Source organism: Pecten maximus, chromosome 11, assembly GCF_902652985.1.
Source record: "Pecten maximus chromosome 11, xPecMax1.1, whole genome shotgun sequence".
Taxonomy (NCBI): Eukaryota; Metazoa; Mollusca; class Bivalvia; order Pectinida; family Pectinidae; genus Pecten; species Pecten maximus.
This window is the reverse complement of record NC_047025.1, coordinates 28,273,876-28,291,362: the sequence shown is the minus strand read 5'-3', so window position 1 is coordinate 28,291,362 and position 17,487 is coordinate 28,273,876. Positions and strand designations below refer to the sequence as shown.

Sequence of the window (17,487 nt, the reverse complement as noted above, 5' to 3'; positions counted from 1 at the left end):
GGAATTTATTGCGTTGATTCCAGATGTCGTTAACGAGTTTTTTTAGTAGACTAGCTGTACATGCAATAATTAAGAAATGCTATGTATACAACATATGAATACTCGTCTACATACATATGTGTTATGATATGAATAGACCTGTACGTACGTCCAGTCCACTTTTAATAGAGCTTTAGCACAATCATTCTTATATTTCTCATAAAGCCAAATATGCCTATCTAGAATTGAATCAAATGTTTAATAAACTATTTCCAAAAGATATAACCACACTTTTGCAGTGATTTTTAACAGTAACATTTAAAATAAAACATATTAATTAATGTGTCTTTAAAGGTGACACCCTAGACCTGCTTTAAGCTGGTTGGTCACTAAACATGGTCATTATAATGCTTGAAGAAGCATCCCTTATAAAGCAAGTGCTCAGATGATCATTAAGAGTTGTTGTTTTTTACCTTGCCTGAGAAATAAGTAAAAAAAGTCAGTTATATATGAAGTTATGAAATATTATGAAATACCCAAAACGTATCAAAAATATATATATTACCTAAAGGCGTTGGAGGTTAGCCATACTAAAATACATCTTGCCGCAACAATTGTAAGGTGCCGTATCTCTGTGGGCAGTTTCATAGCTGTACAGTCCAAGATACAACAAGATACAAGAATTTTTATCTAACGTCGCATATTTAAAACAGTAAACATAAACATAGTACTAAGAAATGCAATAATATCTAGTTAAGATGTACATGTAGCATACAGGAATCACAGAAGAAACGATACTGAATTACAAACAGCTAAATTAATAATATATAGCAATACTATGGCAAGCCGTTTGGGTTTTTACCTATTGAAATGAAGATATCTCTATTTAATTAAAGATATCTCTATTTAAAATGAGATATCTGTAATTTAAATAAAGATATCTCTAATTTTGTTTAAATAGAGATGTCTTCATTTTAAATACAGATATCTCTAATTCAAATACAGATATCTCTAATTCAATTAAAGATATCTCTATTTTAAATAGAGATATATTTAATTGAATTAGAGATATCTGAATTACTTTTCAATACAGATATCTCTATTTCAAATACAGATATCTCTATTTGAATTAAAGATATCTGTATTTACACGTGTTTGCTCAGTGCGAAGATTAATATTGAAACACAAAGAAAATAATGATTACTCCCTAATCCTGATCAGTGTTAACGAAACGCTTGTAATTAAATTGGACTATCCGGATCCCATATGCATGCATGAGATATGTAGGTCTAAACCGATAAACTTGCTACTTGGAGGGGATTTCTAAAGAACAGAACATGGCAACTGTTCTACGGGAAATAGAGCGAACGGTTGTGGCTATACGCAGTACCATTGAAAGCAGCACACGGTCTGCATTTCCCGCCATTTTGCGTCACTACTGCTTTACTTCCGTCATGCGCAAAAAGGAGAATCAATGGAGCAGTCGTTTTTCCTATTTGATGGTTAAATACAGATATCTCTATTTCATGTCAAACGAAAATATCTTTAAATCAAATAGAGATATCTGTATTTAAAATAAAGATATCTGTATTTCTACAACAATTAGAGATATCTGTATTTGAAATAGAGATATCTTTAATTGAATTAGAGATATCTGTATTTGAATTAGAGATATCTGTATTTGAATTTAAGATATCTTTATTTTAAATACAGATATCTTTATTTACAATGAAATGCAGATATCTCTAATTGAAATAAAGATATCTTTAATTGAATTAGAGATATCTGTATTTGAATTCGAGATATCTCTATTTCGTGTTTAATTCGAGATATCTGTATTTTAAATAGAGATATCTCTAATTCAAATACAGATATCTCTAATTCAATTAAAGATATCTCTATTTAAATTAAAGATATCTCTATTTGAATTAAAAATATCTTTAATTTTTATATTAATAATGATATCTTTATTTTGAATACAGATATCTGTATTTAATAGGTAAACACCCAAACGGCTTGCCATACAATACACATATCACAGATTTGCTTTTGAAACCCTTCCCACATATCGCACACATTCGTAAATCTGAAATCAACGGTAATCAGCAACTGTATAATCAGCCAAACGCTAAAACATTGAAACAGAAACGTCACTTTGAAGTATATTTATTGGAAAAATAGGCATTTTCCCGGTCATTTTCACGTTATGTAGACTAGATATAATTCCATTATTCTAAACGCAATGTACTCAATGATTCTTTCGTGGTCACTCATCAATTTTGTGTTTCGCAAAAGTCCCACGGTGGGAAATGATCATGTGGAAAAAATCAACATAAATCGCTTTTCTATTCTACTTTTGTCATGTTTTTTTTAATTAAACACATACCTATCCGTTAAAGCAGTGCGATGGCAGGAATAAAGGTCTTAACACTATATCAAGTTTTTGTCGTGGGAAATACCACAACAAATCACATGGAAATATATCGACAATAACCGTCAGTTTGTAGAAGTGTTAGGGAAACTACGGGGAGTTTTATAATGATTTATGTATCAGAAGAAGCAGTAATAGTGACCGGAAGACATGGGCTATGTCTAGTTTTGAGAGGTTATTTTCTTTTCTTGTTTTACCTGCATCTTCTGTGCTTTTCCGCCTTGAAGCGTTCGGCGACTCCATCTTGAAACATCGTGGATTCACCATTTATGTCACGTGATGTCCTACCGTGAATGTGTTGGTGATCCGAAGATAAAGATTTGAATTTCCTGTCATAGTTGTAATGTGATGAATATTTATAATATATGTACTCGCATCCATGTATGTGAATACATTGCGATCCATGTATTCATATCATCTAATAGAGGACTTACACTATGATCATGTCAGAATATCGGGCCCACTATCACTGCGCCATTGAAACTGAAACGTTCTTACAAAAACGTCGATGTGGCGCAGCAGTAAAAAGCTGTGGGTATTTTTTTCTGGCTAGACGATTGGGTGCCGGAGATCGTGAGTTCGAGGCCCGTTCATAAAGTTGTCTTCCTTCGTTACAGTGTATACTTAATGCATTATTGATGACGTCATACTTCCTAACAATGTAAAACGTCTGACGATATAATGAAAGCATCCATGCTTTACAGATCAACATGTTTCTAATATTATCATTTATATATATATATTACTAGACACTGAACATTGGTATTTCTAGTACCGGTATATATAATAATAATATACACCCTGGTATTCATACCTTCTGATTAACCGCCATTGCTCGGTAAACTTAATCCAATGTGAATATGCCTTGCTTATCAATAATCCAACATCTGCCATTTAGTCTTTTCGCTTTGTTGCTCTCGTGAAGACGCCTCCATAAGTAATTCATTCTGAATTAATGTAGCCAGCTAGACATTAAGATATATGATTAGAAAAAAAACACGATAGAACTTGTTCTGTTATACGTTGTTTTTATATTTCACTATAAGGCAGCAAACATCGTCATCTAAGCAATGAACAGTGGTTTTAATGTTGACATACATAAAAATGTAGTCGATATGGCAGCAAGATGTATGGTAGGCAAATGGCATGGGAACGCGTTAGGGTTCCCGTGCCGTTTGCCCACTATAATCTTGCTGCCATATCGACTATAACACCATTAAAACGACTGTTCAATAATTATACTTACCATTTTCGTCAACTTTGAAAAAAAAAACTAAACCAACACAAAAAAATTACATGTGAGCCCAGATAAAAGGTTCCCGTGTCATCATAAAGAGAATTTTTTTTTTTTTTTTTTTTTAAACATTTAGTTAACGTTTGTTTGATTTAGACATATTGTTATTGCCATAAATCAAAGCAAATAGGATTGGGCACAAGTTATAAAACCATAATTAAAGCCATTTTTCCAAATAATTACAAAAGTTCAACATTAGGCAAAAAAGTGAAGGTCTAAATTAAAATATTTTTGTAAAATTTTTCTCCGAAGATTCAAAAGCAAAGGAAGTACAGAAGAAAATAATTTTATACATTATTAAAACCAATGCTAGTTTTTATAAACATGCGCACATTTCTGAAAATAATTATGTTTATGCCTAAGGCAGATGTTCATTTCCACACAGAAGTCACTCTAAGTTAATAACTGAATCTAAATTTTGGAGACTACGAAAAAGTAAACGCCTCTGTATATCATTATGTGGGCAATCAAAGAAAAATGAAAGACTTTTCACAAGGGTTACCGCAAGTGCATTCTGCATTTTCTATCAGGTTTACTGGAGAAGAATCATATCTAAGAGAACTCTTTTGGTACCTTAACTTCGTATGAATCAAATTAATTTTCCTATCGCCGAAAACATTCAAATTTGGAGAAATATAAATTTCGAATTTTCGAGGAAGGGGAAGATCTAGTAGTATGATCTAGTTCATTCCATAGAGGAAGAGTTGAAGGTAAAAGGGAAGACTTTGTACTAGAAAGGCTATAATTAGAAATAACAAAATCTTTTCTATTTCCCAGTACAAAGGGATATTTTGACCAAACATTTGAGGCAGTATAGAATATAAAAAGTCTGGAGTTTAAATAGCTGTCATCTTGTACAGTAGTTTAAAAAAATCAACGCATCAAATCGCTGATAAATTAGACAGATACAATTTTTTAGTACAGACTTACCAATGTAAAATTTTAGTCATTATCAGTAACATTGGCTCCAAAAATCCCACTTGATATCATCATCAAAAGGCATCAACATGTCGTTGATGCTATGTTCATTTTGTTGCTTAATTGTATGTATATTATCCATGATTCCAAAGATTATGTTCCCTTTTAAATGAATCATTACAATTTAGAAATGAAGCCTGCAGTGTCCATATCTGCTAAAAAAATCAGAAACTCCATATGTGGAAGCCAAAATTATCCAGAAAATCACACATTAGCGTGGCATGAAGTGAAGGTGAGAGGGAAGTTTTTGTTATAAATCTAATTTAAATGAAATCTAAAATCAATAGCCAATCAGATTCAAGTAGGCGTAACAATGTCTGTCATCAAACCTATTTATTGACAGAATCAGTATAATAATTCCCACACCTGGCTAAGAATAAATTGTTGAAAAATGAATATTGTTCTCGATGAAAAAATATGCCACTCTTTATTCAAGATAGCCCACGCGGCGCTCCGTGTTCTGTATTCAGTCATTGTCTACATTACATGATGTGTACCAAACCTCTGTTCTGTATTCAGTCTTCGTCTACATTAGGTTATGTAACGTATACAAAGCTTCAAAATGAAAATCAAGCTAAATACTGACACTTCGCGACAGATATTGATCGGAAAAACAATACAAAAAATGTATCCATGCAGATTACCGTCTGTGACATTATTTTCGAGTTGAAAAACGCAGATGAGTCCTTTGGGATTTGGTAAATTAATAATGCACTTCAAATGTAGTATCTCATCTGGTACACGTTCATACTAATAAATAATACAGGCCATATATCTATTTTGTTACTTGGACCGAATATGGAAAATATGTAGAGCCATCATACACATGTAGTTAGCTACATATCCACCACACCTTTATAATGATGATAGTACTCTAGTACCAAATCAGCCTTAAATATGTTTGTATTATGTCTTTAACAAGATTATAAAAATAAACGACAATTATGTTCTGTATTTAATCTTGTTTCTTTTTTTATTGATAACTGGTGTATTCGAACGCCTGGTATTTCGTGAAATATACAGTGAGCAAATATTGATTTCTTAATTTCTTGATGAAATCGCGAAAATAATACTGTGCGAATACAAATCTGTATACAGTATACAAACATAATGTCTGGCCATCATTTGGCTAAATTCTGAATACCACTTCATTTCAAGTGGTGGCCATGATAGCTCAGTCTTTTAGAGTGGGTTTAATGATTAAAAAAAAGCGCCACCAGCGTTTGTTCTCCTTTCCCCCACTTTTCGGGGATCAAAAGAATTATATAAACACTTGAGAACAATGACACGCCAATTATAGTCTGTTCTGGGAATGTGCATATGTAAAGGTAGATATTTACCTGTATTATCACATTATCAAGTCATACTACATGTACATGTACACAATATACCCGTTTATTATATTAAAGGCGGCTGTCGATGTTTCGGTATTGTGTATATTTTTTTTATTATTTCTATTCAATCAGACAGCACAAACACTGATCCCAATAGTTTAATCCAACAACAATATTTATCAAATGTAATGACGAAGTATAATATCAATGAAAACCTTATAGATATTCTTTTATGGGGTGATCAATCGCTAAACACTAAGGAAAATGAAGAAATATTCATTTCTGTTCAGAATTTCATTTGTAACAGTAAAATATTTTAATAATGTCCACATCTTTATTAGTTTTCAAACACCACTGCGGCTACATGTACATAAAATTTTCCAGAATCTAAAGTATCAAATATGTAATCAACTGAAGTATTTTGCTGAGAAGTTAATTTGTCCATCTGATTATTGTGTGTAAATGTCCATGATTTAACGCTGTAATCGTACTTCTGGAAAGGAATAAGTATAAGCTTGTTTTCCAATACAATTTGTAGATATGATTTGTAATCAGTTAAGTTAATTAGTACCAAGAAAAATATCAGTGATACTTAGCAATGTCGATAAGGGTTATCGGATAGTAGTTAATGGCCTGATGTGATTTCGTTTCGCATTTTTAATCATTTCAAACAGTGAAATATCTATAATATATATGTTGTTGTACTATAGATGTCTTCTGCAAATCTAGTTGATGAAAATGGCATATGGTATGTAAAAAATGATTAAATAGTAACGGAATGAGATGAATTCAAAGTTTGTTTAAAATACAGGTAAAACACATGTAATGTCGGAGAATACAGGTAAAATCCAGATAAGGTATACACGAAGCAGGCTATAATGACTGTCAAAACATACCCACCCCTATGTTATTTTTAAAAAGTGGGAGAAAGGAGAACACACCGGTGTAGAGTGTGAGATTTTGTGTGAATGTATCATGTATATGTATATATATGTTTGTTAAAAACCGATGGACCGAAAGGCCTAAGGTAATAAAAGAATTGAATTGAATTGACGCTCCCTGCCCGTGTCGGTTTGTGTGTCTCGGGAAGCCGAGAAACGAGTCGGTCTGTCCTGTCGTGCTTGTGTCCTTGGGCAAGACACTTTACCCTTATTGCGCTGGATGGCATGTATGACATGTGTTGTTCAGTGAGGTAGTCACAAGCTATTACTTCAAGGAAACCCCGCCTCAAAATGACCCTGGCTGTTCACGGGGTGATGAACTCAGCAAACAAACAAATCATTTCAAATTAATAGTAGTACAATGTTCAATATAACTGTTGATAAAAACTTTTAATATATACATGAAGATGGAACAGTTTCGATCACTCTTCTGAATATTAATGTTAATAGATACATGCTATCTAGAAGATGGAACAGTTTTGATCACTCTTCTGAATATTAATGTTAATAGATACATGCTATCTAGAAGATCGAACAGTTTCGATCACTCTTCTGAATATTAATGTTAATAGATACATGCTATCTAGAAGATGGAACAGTTTTGATCACTCTTTTGAATATTAATGTTAATAAATACATGTTACCTAGTAAATAAAACAGTTTCAATCACTCTTCAGCACGGAGACCCTTAACGAATTACAAGATTAACCTGGAATACAATGTATCTGAAGTAAATATTAAGACACTGGTTTTAATCAATAAGGAGAATCATGAAGATAATGTTTCTGGAGCAAACAGTACTTTGCTCATCAATGACACCCGCTTTATAAAAGTCTAGTGGTATGACCTCCCAAAAACGATACCGGGTAAATTAGATGGAATACTTCATTCGGATCATCCTCGGGTTGGCTATACTAAAAAAACAAACCCGGAGGAGTTCCGGATGGGAATACTTGTGATTTTCAAACTGGTCGAAAATTGATAGCACAAGAAAATATAACATATATCTTTAAGAAATGATGAGATGGCGATCATAAACATTTCACATCAACCAATATCTCTTCAAACCACGTGTTTTACGTTTGTCCGTCAGCAGCTGTTGCAGAAATCCTGGTATTGTAGGGTATCTGAGACATGGAAGTACCGACGGTTGGAACAGATGTTAATATCGAGATATGAAAGACAGTTGCCAATGGAAATTTGAAATCGTAACTGAACCTGTTTGGTTTGTTAAAGCAAGGTAGCATCACTATGTGCGACTTATGGATCTTATGAGGTTCTGTACAATCGACATATCCTATTGATTGTCATTATCTCAAAGCGATATTGAAGGACTTGACAATGACTGTATTATCAACAATGATGGGTTTATAACACGAGTATGTAAATATTCTCCTCAGAAAAATCAATAGAAAACAGGCCCCACTATACTGGTGGATAATATACCAGACTTAGGAACTGTCAGATAACGATGAAACATAGAAGGTACATCGATTTTTATCTATAATCAGCTATACTTACTATAAAATCCACGATAATGACATATAACTATTTCTATTGTCTTGTGTGATATGCTCCGCCGCTTGTTGATATGCCTAGTGGTACCCTAGCTCTCATTTTGAGAACATTTCCATGGCGGATGTCGTCGATGAAGCAGAAGACGCTTACATTCTGGGAGCACCTGGTCCGATTCCCCTTGTACTTTATTCAATGTCTCCATGCATATATATTTGTTCATATTTTGCCCTAGATTAAATATTTTGAGGTAGAATTATGTTATATAATGCATAGTCTCTATTGCTATTGATCCGTTAAACATTTGTGTTGGTACCGGACAATGTGTACGAATCGCTGGACAGCGTAATATCATACCCATATACCTACAATATATCAACACATTCGTATAAACTCCATGGATTATTGATATGATTTCTTATGCCAGTTGCCAAATAAATGTTTGTACAATGTATACGGTATGTTGTCCAAATGTTTTATTTAGAGTAATACTATAATTAGTTTGTTAAATAATGAAAGTACAATAAGAACGGTTTATTTGAACACAACCCATAATACCATGTTTGATATTTACATCATTTGTACATGACGGCAAAGCGAAAACAACATAAATAATTGACTATGTTTGGGATTCGATTTTCTGTTCGTCTAAATATTTTAAAGGAACGTATTACAAATCAACTGTAACAGTGAGGAGATGTCATCTTAACCGATAATCAAATTACTCAAGGTAATTTACCGGGGAAAACAGTTAATAATTCAAAAGATATATAAAATCAACGAGACTTAATAGAAAAAAGAGAGATTATTACTCAAAATATCTACAAGTCAAGATACCTACAAGTCAGAATACCTACAAGTCAGTAAACCTACAAGTCAGGATATCTACAAGTCAAGATACCTACAAGTCAGGATACCTACAAGTCAGGATACCTACAAGTCAGAATACCTACAAGTCAGGATACCTACAAGTCAGAATACCTACAAGTCAGGATACCTACAAGTCAGGATACCTACAAGTCAGAATACCTACAAGTCAGAATACCTACAAGTCAGAATACCTACAAGTCAAGATACCTACAAGTCAGAATATCTACAAGTCAGGATACCTACCTGTCAGGATACCTACAAGTCAGGATACCTACAAGTCAGGATACCTACAAGTCAGGATATCTACATGTCAGGATATCTACAAGTCAAGATACCTATAAGTCAGGATACCTACAAGTCAGAACACCTACAAGTAAAGATACCTACATGTTAAGATACCTACAAGTCAGAATACCTACAAGTCAGAATACCTACATGTCAGGATACCTACAAGTCAGAATACCTACAAGTCAAGATACCTACAAGTCAAGATACCTACAAGTCAGGATACCTACAAGTCACGATACCTACAGGACAAGATACCTACAAGTCAGGATACCTACAAGTCAGGATACCTACATGTCACGATACCTACGAGTCAAGATACCTACAAGTCAGGATACCTACAAGTCAGGATATCTACAAGTCAGGATACCTACAAGTCAGAATACCTACATGTCAGGATACCTATAAGTCAGAATACCTACATGTCAGGATACCTACAAGTCAGAATACCTACAAGTCAGAATACCTACATGTCAGGATACCTACAAGTCAGAATACCTACATGTCAGGATACCTACAAGTCAGGATACCTACAAGTCAGGATACCTACAAGTCAGAATACCTACAAGTCAGAATACCTACAAGTAAAGATACCTACATGCCAGGATACCTACAAGTCAGGATACCTTCAAGTAAAGATACCTTCATGCCAGGATACCTACAAGTCAGGATACTTACAAGTCAGAATACCTACAAGTCAGGATACCTATAAGTCAGAATACCTGCATGTCAGAATACCTACATGTCAGGATACCTACAAGTCAGGATACCTACATGTCAGAATACCTACATGTCAGGATACCTACAAGTCAGGATACCTACAAGTCAGAATACCTACAAGTCAGGATACTTACATGTCAGGATACCAACAAGTCAGAATACCTACATGTCAGGATACATACATGTCAGGATACCAACAAGTCAGAATACCTACAAGTCAGGATACCTACAAGTCAGGATACCTACAAGTCAGGATACCTGCAAGTAAAGATACCTACATGTCAGGATACCTACAAGTCAGGATACCTACAAGTCAGGATACCTACAAGTCAAGATACCTACAAGTCAAGATACCTACAAGTCAAGATACCTACAAGTCAGGATACCTACAAGTCAAGATACCTACAAGTCAGAATACCTATACTACAAGTCAAGATACCTACAAGTCAAGATACCTACTAGTCAGGATACCTACAAGTCAGAATACCTGCAAGTCAGGATACCTACAAGTCAAGATAACTACAAGTAAAGATACCATCAAGTCAAGATACCTACAAGTCAGAATACCTATACTACAAGTCAAGATACCTACAAGTCACGATACCTGCAAGTCAGGATACCTACAAGTCAGGATACCTACAAGTCAAGATACCTACAAGTCAGAATACCTTCCTGTCAGGATACCTACGAGTCAAGATACCTACATGTCAAGATACCTTCCTGTCAGGATACCTACAAGTCAAGATACCTACATGTCAGGATACCTTCCTGTCAGGATACCTACAAGTCAGGATACCTACATGTCAGGATACCTACATGTCAGGATACCTACAAGTCAGAATACCTACATGTCAGGATACCTTCCTGTCAGGATATATACAAGTCTGGATACCTACAAGTCAGAATACCTACAAGTCAGAATACCTACAAGTCAGGATACCTTCAAGTCAAGATAACTACATGTCAGGATACCTATATGTCAGGATATCTACAAGTCAGGATACCTACAAGTCAAGTCAGGATACCTACAAGTCAGGATACCTTCAAGTCAAGATACCTACAAGTCAAGACACCTACAAGTCAGGATATCTACAAGTCTGGATACCTACAAGTCAGGATACCTACATGTCAGGATATCTACAAGTCAGGATACCTACAAGTAAGGATACCTACAAGTCAAGATAACTAGAAAGCATGATACCTATAAGTCAGGATTCCTTCAAGGAAGAATTCAGGAAAGGTAGGATATTTGTATGTTAAAATAACATGGAGGGCCAAATTGTATGAAATACTTATAGCAAACAAATAGATATTTAAATAGGAAAGAGATGTCTTAAATATATACAGTATATCGACATTACAAGTATGAAGTCCTACCGGAAAATGAAAAGATGCATTCGGTTTAAACACCCATACTCATTATTCATTCATAATTGAGCATACGATTGACCATGCAAATCAATATTTGAAATATAGAAAAACCTCAGATTGGTATGGTCACTAGATGTTCTGACAACACATCTTATGTACTCCATCATCCATTATTTGAAAGGTACGCATATCATTATACACAAAGAAAAGAGTAAGAGGCTTACGACTGTAGACCAGCGTGTCCATTGTTAGAGAGATATCAGAATCAATAAGGGACGATGTAACAAGCGATATGAGCAGTACTTCACAGCTTATCCCATTTCTGTTTCATAAGTGGTAAAAATCGACATTTACAGATTCTCAGAGTCATGGATAAGTTGATCTATGGACGCAGACTTATGTCATATACAATTATATCATGAAATCGATAAGGTTCTTCACAACTGCATTAAGTGCCCGAGATATTATATTTCTGAGCATCTGAGCGAGTTTTTTCTGTATTGAAATCTTTCCTTGAAGAATATAATTAATAATCATGAATGACATTATTCCACTACGGACAATCACTTTGTTGCACGTGAAAAGATAACATGTAATAGAAGGAAACAGGACAGAGACATCAGAGGTGTACTTCTTGTCACAGCCTAGATGGTTATCTCTAATATGTACTTTCATCGCAACAAGGTATTACGCGAACGGCTCAACTAGGCGAACATGAGGGACGGCTTGGCATGGCAGCTCTACAAAGTTTAGCGACGACTTGGCATGACAGCTCTCCGCGGTAAATGGACGACTTGGCATGACAGCTTACCGCGGTAAGGGACGACTTGGCATGACAGCTCTCCATTGTTAATGGACGACTTGGCATGACAGCTTACCGCGGTAAGGGACGACTTGGCATGACAGCTCTCCATGTTAAGGGACGACTTGGCAGCTCTCCATGTTAAGGGACGACTTGGTATGACAGCTCTCCATGGTTAAGGGACGACTTGGCATGACAGCTTACCACCATTATGGGACGACTTGGCATGGCAGCTCTCCAAGGTTAAGGGATGGTTTGGCTTGGTAGCTCCCCACGGTTAAGGGCCTGTTTTTCATGGCAGTTCCTCACCGTTAAGGGCCTGTTTTTCATGGCAGCTCTCCAAGGTTAAGGGATGGTTTGGCTTGGTAGCTCCCAACGGTTAAGGGCCTGTTTTTCATGGCAGTTCCTCACCGTTAAGGGCTTGTTTTTCATGGCAATTTCCTCACAGTTAAGGGACTGTTTTGCATAGCAGTTCCTCCGGTTAATGGACCGTATCTGCTACATGTACGTGTTTCCTTTTTGTCTGTCTGTGCTGTTTCTGCAGCGTGTTTCCTTTTTGTCTGTGTCTGTTTTTGTCTGTCTTTGCTGTATCTGCTACATGTTTCCTTTTTGTCTGTCTGTGCTGTTTCTGCTACGTGTTTCCTTTTTGTCTGTCTGTGCTGTATCTGCTACGTGTTTCCATTTTGTCTGTCTTTGCTGTATCTGCTACGTGTTTCCTTTTTGTCTGTCTTTGCTGTATCTGCTAAATGTTTCCATTTTGTCTGTCTTTGCTGTATCTGCTACGTGTTTCCTTTTTGTCTGTCTTTGCTGTATCTGCTACGTGTTTCCTTTTTGTCTGTCTTTGCTGTATCTGCTACGTGTTTCCTTTTTGTCTGTCTTTGCTGTATCTGCTACGTGTTTCCTTTTTGTCTGTCTGTGCTGTTTGAATCCCCTGTTTTCAGGTCAATACGTCGATGTATGCTATATAATCGGTTCCTTGGCTTCAGTTTATATCAGTGTATTGCCATACCCTGCGTCATTCTCCTTGAAGCAAACACATTATCGGAGATTTTATCAACAGATGTTAAAAAAGATAAAAACAAAAACAAAAACAAAAAAACCCTTAATACTCTTCTCAAGTCCGCCACTGGTCTCGAATGTCTTGAAGACAGTTAACATGTATTAAAGGAAAACAAATTGATTTTCAAAACCGGATTCAATAATGTATACCCCGTATGGTTACATGGGACATGTGCGAGAAAATTTTATTATTATTATTCATTAATATTCTTTGAATATATATTGATATCTTCTATGTCAATATTGTGTAGTCTGTAATGTATGTTTTGTGTTCTGTGATCATTACATGTAATATAACACAATATAAATGCCAAGAAAAGGTATGAACATGTGTCAAAAACCTTTAAAAGTAGGTCAAGAATCCAATATGGCCGCAATGACGTCATTCCTAAAAAGTTTTAAATGACCATATCTCAAAAAGTGTTTACGATACAAAGGTAATGTTATAATATTATGGTACATTATCTCTGGGGCTAGCTTTTATATAACTACAACTTTAAGGTCAGAGGTCAAATAAAAAAGCTCTTAAAGGGGTCGAGTTTGTCTGTTTTTAGAAAAGTTTAATTTTTATTTTTTTTTTCAAAAACGTATTCCTAGTCTAATGTAGTATGTCATTCTGATGATTTTGGAATCTTCAGTTTTTCTTTAGCGCTTCCGGTTCAAATGGTATGCCATTTTGAAAATTTTCTTGATTGCGCAATCATAAATAAATCTTTAAACGACATATTCTAAAAAAAAACCAAAAGGCCCAGGGACTTCATATTTGGCCAGTAACATGCTTTGGTGAAGTGCTACCAAGTCTGTTCTAATGAATGACCCTAATCATAATTCAAGGTCACAGGTGTCAAATTGGCTAAAATCTTTAAACGACTTCTGAATAACAAAGAGGCCCAGAGAGTTGATATTTGGTCTGTAGCATGCTTGAATAACGGTCTAACAAGTTTGTTTAAATGAATGACCTTTACCTACCTTCAAGGTCATAGAGGTTAATGATCCCTTAAGTTTGTCAAAGGTGTGAAAAGCCCGTCAAATTGTCCATGACAATTTCTAGTTTACTATTCAGTTTGTGTAATGGACTGATACTTTACTGTGATATGATGATGATTATAAAATCTACCGTCGTATATTACATAGTCTGTTATTGTTTATTATTTCAGATATAACAGTAATGACTCCTAAACAAAGTGTGGCAGAGTCCGCCACGACATTCAAGCTCCTGAGTGCGTATGGTTATTCCGCTACTGGTCAGTCGTCTCTCGAGTTTGAGGTTAAGGCCTGTCAGGACGCTTCTGTGGCTCTGATGAATACTGATGACGAAAATGCGCCGGGTAAAATGTACATGGTTACACTTGGAGGGTATGGCAATACTCGGGTCGTCATGTATGACTCTAAATACGGCACCGAAAAAAAAAATGTTATGAAGACGGTGTTGAATTGTAATGCGTTCAAGCATTTCAAAGTGGAATGGGGATCAGGGCGGACATCTGCGTTTTCCTCTTCTGATAGCGGGGTAACCTGGACTCTGTTGGCTGAGTGGGTGGATTCATCGCCGATTCCAGTGAATTTTATCGGGGTCACCACGTCAAGATACTCTGACGGGGAATGGAACATTAAACAAGGTACATTTAAACGATGTTAAATGCATACACACTCACATAAGGTTAAAAAAGCGCACAAGGTCATGCAAATGTTGTTACTTAATTAGGTCGTATGAAGATGCATGGAAATGATAATACAAATAACAAAAAAGGTAGTGCAAGTAAATGAAATGTGAGATAGTGGCAATGCAAATATAATCACAATAGTAGTGCAAATATAGTCAACGTTTAATAGAATGTTATAGAACGTGGGCCTATCGTAATACAATAATAATAAACGTTTAATAGAATGTTTTAGAACTTAGGTCTATCGTAATACAATTATAATCAACATTTAATATAATGATATAGAACGTGGCATATCGTAATACAGTTATAATCAAAGCTTGATATAATCTTATAGAACGCGGGTCAATGTTATAGAACGAATGTAATTTAAGCTGAATAAAATGTTATAAAATAGACTCCATGGTAATGTAAACATAAGCAAAAATAAGCAGACTGATGTTGAACACATTGCACATTGGAAATGATTAATCAAACTCAAGTAATAGTAACCAGAACATGGGCGAATGGTAATGCAAATCTAGACAAAATTAAATATAGAACACAGCCCAAGAACTCTTGACTTTACTAGTCCATCCTTGAAATTTTCAAATTACTTCTAGGTAGACACAAAATAGTTATTATGATTAGGAGAAACACGAATAAATTTAGACCCGATTTCTCCTCCTATTAACATTTTATGTCCTTAGCATTACTGACGAGTAATAGGACAAACGCTTGTATGACGCAGTTTAACCCATATAGCATCTACTTATCTAAGTCTCTATTTGTTTTCAAAAATGCTATAATAGCCTGTGTGTTTGTATACAATCTTTACTTATGGTCATAACAGGAGGAGAAACACAATCTGAAACAACTACTACCATGACGACAACTACCACCGCGCCAACTACCACAGCAACAACTACCACAGCAACAACTACCACAGCAACAACTACCACAGCGACAACGACCGCAGTGACAACTACCACCGCACCAACTACCACAACGACAACTGCCACCGCGCCAACAACAGATATGGAGACAACAGCAATATTAGATACGTCATCGGTGACGTATGCAAGTTGTTCGTGTGTCTGTGTCCAAGCAAACACTACAACATCCGGTTGTGCACCAGATGACATCAGCTGTATTGTAAAGGCTGTGAAAAAAGAGTTGATCATTGACAAACTGACCTTGTCGTCCACCATAAGGAAGAAAACAAGTGCCAACGATGATAGGCCATCCGCACAAGCCATTGGCATGGTCGGTGTGGTGTTCCTTGTATCATTTGCGCTCACAGTGTTTGTGCCAGATGTTGTAACGTTATGCCGGTATATATTGCCAAGGCATAACAAACCAAACATTCCTTGATATTATGAAATATCACACATATATATTGCTGATAGAAAGTTTCATCCTGTTGGTTTGATTCTGGTCGATTCATATAATCGAGGTACAGTCAAACCTGTTGTAAAGGACACCTCTACATAAAGGACATTTGTCTATAATGACAGATTCATCATACCAACTCCTTCCAATTTACTATATAGTTAACCTTTACATAAAGGACACCTGTCTATAAAGGACAATTTTATCTGTTCCTTGGGTGTCCTTTATAGACAGGTTTGACTGTAAATTCTAGTTACCAACCTATGCAACTTCCCTCTAATCGATCCGTCTATGTCACCTCAGCAGGACACAGGACATATCATGATTATATTTTTCATACCTTGATCACCCTCTTTATTATTAATGTGATGTTACTTCAAATGACGATCTCGCTACTACCACGCTGTTGTATTGCTGACGAGACGTCAATACATTTCTGTGATACTGATGTTCTTGCCAAGCCAGGAATTCCCAGCCATTACCTTATTGATAAGACAATATATGATGTTATATGTTTCCTGTGTGTTTTGTGATCGACAGAGCTCAGTCAAGGAGTAATACCTCGAAGCAAAATCTGTACAGAATACTGTACAGAATATAGAGTAAAAGATGTTTTGTGGTATTTTCCATTAGTAGGAGTACTAGTGTATTTGACCACTGTAAAGTATATAGAGTTTTGTGTCTGTTGGTTACACCATCAGTTAGGTCACTGGTGTATTTGTACACTTAGAGTATATATAGGGAGAGTTTTGTGTCAGGTCTGTTGGTTACACCATCAGTTAGGTCACTGGTGTATTTTATAGGGAGAGTTTTGTGTCAGGTCTGTTGGTTACACCATCAGTTAGGTCACTGGTGTATTTGTACACTTAGAGT

General features: G+C 35.6%; 1 protein-coding gene across 1 annotated transcript; it reads left to right on the top strand.

The window, feature by feature from the left end:
* Window positions 1-14,746: 14,746 nt before the first annotated feature.
* Window positions 14,747-17,487, top strand: LOC117338535 (mucin-22-like). The gene is made up of 2 exons (XM_033899893.1): window positions 14,747-15,198; window positions 16,076-17,487. The coding sequence occupies exons 1-2, from the start codon at window positions 14,748-14,750 to the stop codon at window positions 16,594-16,596; spliced, it is 972 nt and encodes a 323-aa protein (XP_033755784.1). The 5' UTR covers window position 14,747; the 3' UTR covers window positions 16,597-17,487.

What these genes read in the sequence shown, in the direction of transcription:
- LOC117338535 (XM_033899893.1), top strand. Translation starts at nt 14,748, where the DNA reads ATGACTCCTAAACAAAGTGTGGCAGAGTCCGCCACGACATTCAAGCTC. An exon ending in GGAATGGAACATTAAACAAG is followed by an intron (nt 15,199 to 16,075) that starts GTACATTTAAAC and finishes TGGTCATAACAG; the next exon opens with GAGGAGAAACACAATCTGAA.